A 9293-nucleotide genomic window follows, 5' to 3' on the forward strand; every position below is an offset into this window, starting at 1 on the left:
AACCACATCAAAGTTACAACTAAACTACAGAACAACCATCATTCAAAACCGCCTGAAATCAAGCTGAATGGAAGTCCTACAACTACGGAATTAAAAAAAAAACAAAACAGCTACATCCAAACTGGTAGGACGGGTGGCGCGGCGGCGGTGGCGGCGCGCGGCGAGACGGGCTGATCCCACACCCAAGCGTGGCGGATAAAAATCAGGAGGCTCCCACGGCTGGGAAGGTCCTTCCTGAGGACTGAGGGGTCCCCGTCCCACACCAGGTGACCCGTTCAGGGTTCCAGTGCCAGGAAGAGAATCCCCATCACTTCTGGCTGGAAAAAACAGCAGGAATTGAGGCTCAGGGAAGCTGAAGCCGCTGGAGCCCCAGGCAGCTCCTTAAAGGGCCCGCGCACGGACTTATCGGCCTCTCTCCCTCTGAGCTTGGAGGGGAGGCAGCTCGAGGGGCGCCAGAGACATACAGGGAAGAATTGAGCTGTTTGGCACTGGAGCGAGGGCTGGAGAGGGGGCTTCCTCGGGGACAAACGTGCTGTCAGAGGCCTTTGTTCCTTTGGTGAGCCCTTCCCGGGGGCGGCAGACAGTCACCATATCTGGGACTCCAGCAACCTGGCTCACACTGGTAGCCCCGCCCTGCTGACTCCCTGAGGCCCCGCCCCACCCCACACAACTTTGAAGCCCACCCAAGCTGTTGCCACTTGCTTAACCATAGGATTGGCCGGTCTTGGATCCTGCTTCAGGCTTTTCCTAAATTCTTTCAAACGAGCAGCATCTGGTCTCAGCGAGCCCCATACCTCTCATTAAGTAATACACAGAAACAAACACAGGGAGGCAGCCAAAATGAGGAGACAAAGAAAAAGGTCCCAAATGAAAGAACAGAACAAAACCCCACTAAAAGAACTAAGCGAAAGGGAGATAAGCAACCTAACAGATACTGAGTTCAAAATACTGCTTATAAGGATGCTCAATGAACTTAGTGAGAACCTCAGTGAACTTAGGGAGGGTCTCAAAAGCATAAAAAAGGACCAGTTAGAAATCATGGATACACAGTTAGAATTAAAGGAGGCATTAACTGAAATAAAGAATAATTTACACAGCTTCAATAATAGAGTATGTAAATCCAAGGAGCAAACCATCGATTTGGAATATAAGGAAGCAAAAAATCCCTAATCAGAACAGCAAAAAGAAAAAAGAATCCAAATAAATGAGGATAGTGTAAGAAGCCTCTGGGACAACTTCAAGCGTGCCAACATTCGCATCTTGGGGGTGCCAGAAGGAGAAGACAGAGAACAAGAAATCACAAACCTCTTTGAAACAATAATGGCAGAAAATTTTCCTAACTTGGTGAAGGGAACAGACATACAAGTCCAGGAAGCACAGAGAGTCCCAAACAAGATGAACCCCAAGAGGCACGCACCAAGACACATCATCATCAAAATGCAAAAGGTTCAAGACAAAGAGAGGATATTAAAAGCAGCAAGAGAAAGGCAGCTAGTTACCTACAAGGGAGTACCCATTAGGCTGTCAGCTGATTTCTCAAAAGAAACTTTGCAGTCCAGAAGGGAGTGGCAAGAAATATTCAGAGTGATGAAAACCAAGAACCTACAACCAAAATTACTCTATCCTGCAAAGCTGTCATTTAGAATTGATGGACATATAAAAACTTTCCCAGACAAGAAAAAGTTAAAGGAGTTCATCACTACCAAACCGTTATTATATGAAATGATGAAGGGTCTTTTTGAAGAAAAAGATAAAATGTATGAACAAACAAAATGGCAATGAATACATATCTATCAACAATGGAATCTACAAACAAAATGAACAGGAAGAACAGAAACATTCTCATAGATACAGAGAACATTTTGTTGGTTGCCAGTTGGGAAGGGGGTTGGGGGAATGGGTGAAAAAGGTGAAGGGATTAAGAAGTACAAATTCATTGCTAGACTGACAAACCTCAAAGGGAAAGGGGTTGGAGGGGTGGGAAGAAATAAACCAAAGAACTTATATGCATAACCAATGGACACAGACAATAGTGTGGGAAAAGGTGGGAGGGGGGCGGGAGTGGGGAGGAGGGGGTCAATGGGGGAAAAATGTGGAACATCTGTAATACATTTTACATCCAAAAATAAAGGGAAAAAAAAAGAAAAAGAAAAGAAAATTAGATTTAAAAAATTAAGTTGTGTGTAGAGAGTTAAATGAAGGATCCTTTTTTTGACTCTAAAAGGAACAGAAGATAGAACAAAAATAAAAAATAAAGAGAGGCATGGAAGGGAGACTAGGTAATTTAGGAAACATATCTCTTGTGTGTGCAAGACAGATGTATGCCTGGTTGTGTCTTCACAAATGTGTGAGCAAGAATTAAATCCAATTAAGGTGCCCGTTACTAAATTATAAACATCTTAGTTTTATTGCAGTCAGGCCTAGTTGCCATTAATGCTTGATTTGTGATCAAATACTGCTATTTCTGCTCTTGTAAAATATACCAATTTCACCTTTACTATAAGAAGTATAGGGAGGACAAAAAATACGAGGAGTAGATTTTTAGGTTTTTGATAGATGACTTTTCTTCATAATTCCCATCCTAATTTTATGTCATTCTAGGGTAACTGTCCTTTCAAAATTATCTCTAGAACTTTTGTTGAAAAAAAAAATACATATGTTGGTCCCCATCACAGACCTACTGAATTAGAATCTCTGAGACTAGAGTTTCTTTTTATTGTTTTTACTTTTTTGTTTTAAATAATTTTATGGAGATAAAATTTGCATAGAATGAAATGCATAGATCTTAAGTATTCAATTCAGTGAATTCTGACAACAATATACATTTGGTAACCACCATCCAAAACAAGATATAGAACATTTCTATCATCTTCAAATTCCCTGGTGTCCAGTCTACTCCAGCATACTAGAGGCAACCATTCTGATTTATATCACTATAACTGAGTTTAGGGATGCTAGGATCTTTAAAAATATAGGTAAGTGGAATGAACCAACATGGACAAATCTCAAAAATTAGTAGCAAAAAAAAAACAAGTTGCAGACAAACACAAGAAAATTATTTCATTTCTATAAATCATATACTACTTAAAACAATGACAATTATTTTTTGGAGATATATATGCATGTGGTAAAAACACAAAGATGTACATGGGAATGATCATCATTAATTTCAGGATAGAGGCTGCCTTTGATAGAGTAGAAATGACTAAGAATGGGGAGGAGCACTCAAGAGTTTTAACATAGTAATATTTTATTTCTTAAGGTGAGTGGGGGTACATGGGTGCTCTTTTTATGTGTATCTTTATTTTTTATCTTTATTGTTGAAAGTATTACAGATGTTCCACTCCCCCCCCCACTGACACTCTCCTCCCCACTCTACTCCCTCCCCCGCATCTTCATTGCACTGTCTGTGTCCATTGTTTATACATATATATATATAAGTATATATACATATATTTGGTTTAATCTCTTCCTGCCCCCTACCCTCCTTCCCTCTGAGGTTTGTCAGTCTGTTCCCTACTTCCATGTCTCTGGATCTATTTTGTTCATCAGTTTAATTTGTTCATTAGATTCCACAAATAAGTGAGATCATATGATACTTGTTTTCCTCTGACTGGCTTATTTTGCTTAGCATAATACTCTCCAGGTCCCTCCATGTTGTCTCAAAGGGTAAGAGATCTTTCTTTTTTACAGCTACATAGTATTCCATTGTGTAAATGTACAACAGCTTTTATATCCACTCATTTATTGATGGACACTTGGGCTGCTTCCTTATCTTAACTATTGTAAATAGCGCTGCTATGAACATAGGTAGGGGTGCATATATTCTTTCTGATTGGTGTTTCAGGCTTCCTAGGGTATATTCCTAGAAGGGGATCACTGGGTCAAATGGCAGTTCAATTTTTAACTTTTTGAGGAAACACCATATTGTTTTCCATAGTGGCTGCACCAGTCTGCATTCCCACCAGCAGTGTGCTAGAGTCCCCTTTTCTTCACACCGTCGCCAGCACTTGTTTGATGATCAATTAATATTTGACAAAGGAGTTAAGATCATACAATGGAGTAAAGACATTTTCTTCAATAAATGGTGTTGGGAAAATTGGACAGGTACATGCAAAAAATGAAACTAGATTACCAACTTACACCACACACAAGAATAAACTAAAAATGGATAAAAGACTTAAATGTAACTTGTGAAACCATAAAAATCCTAGAAGAAAATGTAGGCAGCAAAATCTCAGACATAGCCCTGGCCAGTTTGGCTCACTGGTTAGAGCGTCGGCCTGCAGTCCGGAGATACCCGGGTTCGGTTCCCGCTAAGGACATGTACCTTGGTTGCAGTTGTCCCTGGCCCTGGTTGGGGTCGTGTGGGTGGCAACCACTCGATGTGTCCCTTTCACATCAATGTTTCTCTCTCTCTTCCTCCCACTCTATCTGAACAAAATATTGAAAAATGTCCTTGGGTGAGGATAAAAAAATTTAAAAAATCTCAGACATCACACGTAGCAGAAATTTCACTGATACCTTGCCAAGGGCAAGAGAAACAAAGGAAAAAATTAATAAATGAGACTACATCAAACTAAAAGGCTTCTGCACAGCAAAAGAAACCAGCATCAAAATGAAAAGGGAACCCATTGTATGGGAGAACATATTTGCCAATGATACATTGAATAAGGGATTAATTTCCAAAATATGTAAAGTACTCATACAACTTAACAACAGGAAGACAAACAATCCAATTAAAAATGGGCAGAGGCCTGGCGGGTTTGGCTCAGCGGTTAGAGTGTCAGCCTGCAGTCCAGAGAGACCTGGGTTTGGTTCCCGCTAAGGGCATGTACCTCAGTTGCAGTTTGTCCCCGGCCCTGGTTGGTCGTGTGGGTGGCAGCCACTCTATGTGTTCCTTTCATGTCAATGTTTCTCTCTCTCTCTCTCTCTCTCTCTCTCTCTCTCTCTCTCTCTCTCTCTCTCTCTTCCTCTCTCTCCTTCTCACTCTATCTGGACAAAAAAATGGAAAAATGTCCTCAGATGAGGATAAAAAAAATAAAAAGGGGCAGAAGACCTGAATAGACACTTCTCCAAAGAGGACATACAAATAGTGAAGAGACATCTGAAAAAATGCTTATAGTCACTAATCATCAGAGAGATGCAAATTAAAATGACTACGTCTGCAATATTTTATAATTAATTAAAACTTTATAGGGGATTTTATAGTTTTAACAATTATGTAAGTAAATGTATTTCAAAAATCAGAATTGATGTGCCATCATCTATTCAAGGAGCACTTTTAACCTCTATTTTGGTCTTTACCTTATAGTCTACTACCATCTATTAAGTACATTTACTCCATGAAGGCACAGATAGTGTTCTATTTAATCTTTTAGTCCTCTGAATACCTGGTGTTATATGCATGACACACATAGACAAGGAACAATGTAAAAGAATAGAAGAATCTAAACATTGCTAATTGTTTCACATTTGCAAGTTTTTTATCACCCTTCAATTTTTAAAGGCCTCTTGATGATACATATGGTCTTTGGGTCCAAAAGAAAAACTGCATTCCCAAGGGCCTAGTAATACTCATTCCATCTCAATCTGGTTATATCACCAATATAACATTTAATATATTAGAAAAGGAGAAAGATAGTTGATAATAAGAAAAAAAAAGAAGATAAAAGATTCTTGTTTGAAATATACAGACTTAGTTCCAGGAAAATCCTTGAGAATTATTCAGCATGGTAATTACTAAGCAGTACAGAAAAGCATCATTTAATCATGTCAGGGAAGGCATTCAGGGAAGTTCACACATGAGTTGAGTCTTGAAGGTCTCTCTGTGTCTTTTGTACATGCCTCTTTATAGTATTTTTTGCATTGTACCTGCTTACAAATCGGCCCTTAATTAGACTATAAATACCTAATGGTAGAGTTAGAATCTTCCACATTTTTGTTTCTCCTGAATGCAGTACAGGCACACATTGTTTTATTGCACTTTGCTTTATTGTGCTTCATAGATGTTGTATTAAAAATTTTTTTTAAATATGTTTTTATTGTTTTTTTCTAGAGATATAGGAAGGGAGAGAGAGAAAGAAACATGGATCTGCAGGAATCGAGCCCGCAACCTGGGTATGTGCATGATGGGGAATCCAACAGGCTACCTTTCAGTGCATGGGACGACTCTCAACCAACTGAGCCACACAGGCCGGGGCAGATGTTACTTTTTTTTTTTTTTTTTTTACAAATTGAAGTCAAGACCCTCCACCAGCAAAAAGATTATGCCTCACTTTTTACTGTAGTCTGGAACCAAACCCTCAGTATCTCCAAGGTATGCCTGTAGATAGCATTACCCAACAAACATTGGAATAAGAACAAGAAAGCAAGCCCTGGCCAGTTTGGCTTAGCGGTTAGAGCGCTGGCCTGCGGTCCGGAGAGACCCAGGTTCGGTTCCCGCTAAGGGCATGTACCTTGGTTGCAGTTCGTCCCCGGCCCTGGTTGGTCGTGTGGGTGGCAGCCACTCAATGTGTTCCTTTCACATCGATGTTTCTCTCTCTCTCTCTCTTCCTCTCTCTCCCTCCCACTCTATCTGTACAAAAAATGGAAAAATGTCCTCAGGTGAGGATAAAAAAAAAAAAAGAACAAGAAAGCAAGAAAAGTAATGGAGAGGAGGAGAAAAGTAGATTTGTTTGGCACATGGCAGGGAAGAAAGGAAACAAATATGCAGAAAGAAGATTAAAGGAAAGAAAGTAAAGGTAAGGGGTATTAATTAGGATTAGGTTCAGCTATAACAGACAGAAAACCAAAATGGCTTATAGAAAGAGAAGTTTATTTTTCTCTTAAATAAAAAAAGTCATGGAAGGGAGTTGGTATTCCAGGGCTCATAAGGGCTTCGCAAATTCTTTTTTTTTTTTTTTTCATCCTCACCCGAGGACACTTTTCCCTTTTTTTTGTTCAGGTAGAGTGGGAGGGAGAGAGAGGAACAGAGAGAGAGAGAGAAACATCGATGTGAAAGGAACACATCGAGTGGCTGTCACCCGCACAACCAACCAGGGCCGGGGACAAACTGCAACCGATGTACGCGCCCTTAGCGGGAACCGAACCCGGGTCTCTCAGGACCGCAGGCCGACGCTCTGACCGCTGAACCAAACAGGCCAGGGCCGCAAATTCTTTTCATTGTTACTTCTTAAATGTGCTTTTATTGATTTTTTAGAGAGAGAGAAAGAGAAAGAGTGATAGAAACATCAATGTGAGAAACATCGATTGGCTGCCTCATGGACACCCCCTACTGGGGATCAAGCCCACAACCCAGACATGTACCCTGATTGGAAATCTGACCGGGACCTTTCAGTCCATGGGACAATGCTCAATTCACTGAGCCACACCGGATGGGCGTGTTTATGTACAATTTTAACCAAAAACTATAGTATATATTGTTCAGGGCTATATATCTATATTAGATTGAACAAAATGAAATTGTTTATTTTATAGTTCAAAATGCTCAAATATTAAAACTTTGTATATGTGCTGCTGAAGTGAGACAAAACTTTGTATAGTTAAACCTAATGGTAAAATTCAAATACATGCAAGGATGTTCTTTGCAAGGGTACTTGACGCGAAGTTCCAGCAACAAGCAGCTGCAGTTGGTGCAGTTCCGTCTTCAGTTTCACGATGTTTCCATTGGCCAAAAATGCACCAATTCATCTCCCAATTCGAAGCATTCAGCAAATAATGTCAAGGCAGATCCACCAGAAACAGGCACCTGATTTCCATGACAAATATGGCAATGCTGCATTAGCTAGTGGAGCCACTTTCTGTATTGCTGCATGGACATATACAGCAATGCAAATTGGAATAGAATGGAACCTGTCGCCTGTTGGCAGAGTCACCCCAAAGGAATGGAGAGATTAGTAATCATCCCAGCTGGAGTAATAAAGAATTGTTTCAGCCCTGGCTGGTTTGGCTCAGCGGTTAGAGCGTTGGCCTGTGATCCAGAGAGTCCTGGGTTCGGTTCCTGCTAGGGGTATGTACCTCGGTTGCAGTCTGTCCCCAGCCCCGGTTGGTGTCATGTGGGTGGCAACCAGTCAATGTGTCTCTCTCACATTGATGTTTCTCTCTCTGTCTTCCTCCCCTCTCCCTCCTGCTCTATCTGAAGATAAATGCAAAACTGTCCTTAAATGAGGACAAAAAAAAAAAAAAAGAATTGTTTCAAAACCACCTCATAATTGATGCCAAGTGAAAGCAACGTGTACCCATTAAAATATAGCATGATTGGAGAAATAAAATACATTTGAAACCTTCAAAACAACAACAACAACAAAAAAAAAACAAATACATGCAAGGATAGTAATGATATGCATCAATTTTAGAATAGCTGCCTCAGGGAAGGGATACAGAAGAAATGGGAATGAGGTTTTTGGTGGATCTATAACAGGAAGCATGCTTAGAAAAACTGAGAAGTTTACTTGCAAAAGATAGAGAAGCGGGACCTGAGCTGGGAGATGGAGTTAAGATGGAGTTTCAGTTGTTTGTTTTTTATGTTGGGAAAGACTATAACTTACCTGAATATTGAAGGAAAATATCCAGTAGAGGGAAGTTTAATATCCAGTAAGAAAAATAGTAACTAGTCCAAATGTAAGGTGAAAAATCATCAGAGTGGGAATAATTGAGGAGGTAAGATAGAAAAATTGCAGGTTATGGTTAATGACTAGTGAAATACTAAATACACAGATGAACAATGGGCAAACCATACATAACAAGAGAACTTTAACCACACCCTCTGCAGCGGTGGGCATGGAATGATCAGGATTGGCCAATGACTGCCAGTTGCCATTTATTTATTTATTTGTTTGTTTATTTATGGCCCTCCCTTCTAACTCAGAACAGGAGAAAGCCAAATGTGTCCCTAACCATATAAATATAACATACTTCATTTGTAGTTTGCTTGCCTCCTGTTCCCCTGTGGCAACCACCACCAGAGCATACCTAAAACCTTTTTTTTTTTGGTACTATAGAGCTTTACTGTTTGCCTTTGAGTCTTTGCCAAAAGCAAACGATGGTGGCTGCTCCTTTGCTATAGCAAGCTCTGAATAAATAGCCTCTCTTTTTTTCTCACTGGGGTGATCTTCATTCATTTCCTTAGTAGAAAGGTTGAATTCATGGTTTTGAAGGTAGACTTGTGACCTTCTGAGTGAGAAGCTGACGTAGAGTGAAGAAGTCTGTTGGAAGATGGGGACGTTAAGAAACTGCAAAGAAAGTTTGGATGGATTGTCTTTGTAGATGTTAAAACCCAGTAAGTTGGCTGG

General features: G+C 40.2%; 1 protein-coding gene across 1 annotated transcript; it reads left to right on the top strand.

Moving 5' to 3' along the window:
- Nucleotides 1-7650: 7650 nt before the first annotated feature.
- Nucleotides 7651-7899, top strand: LOC118615384 (cytochrome c oxidase subunit 7B, mitochondrial-like). Its single transcript, XM_036240301.1, has one exon. The coding sequence runs from the start codon at nt 7660-7662 to the stop codon at nt 7897-7899; it is 240 nt and encodes a 79-aa protein (XP_036096194.1). The 5' UTR covers nt 7651-7659.
- The last annotated feature ends 1394 nt before the right edge of the window (nt 7900-9293 follow it).

This window comes from Molossus molossus, unplaced genomic scaffold, assembly GCF_014108415.1.
Source record: "Molossus molossus isolate mMolMol1 unplaced genomic scaffold, mMolMol1.p scaffold_m16_p_1, whole genome shotgun sequence".
In the NCBI taxonomy this organism is placed as follows: domain Eukaryota; kingdom Metazoa; phylum Chordata; class Mammalia; order Chiroptera; family Molossidae; genus Molossus; species Molossus molossus.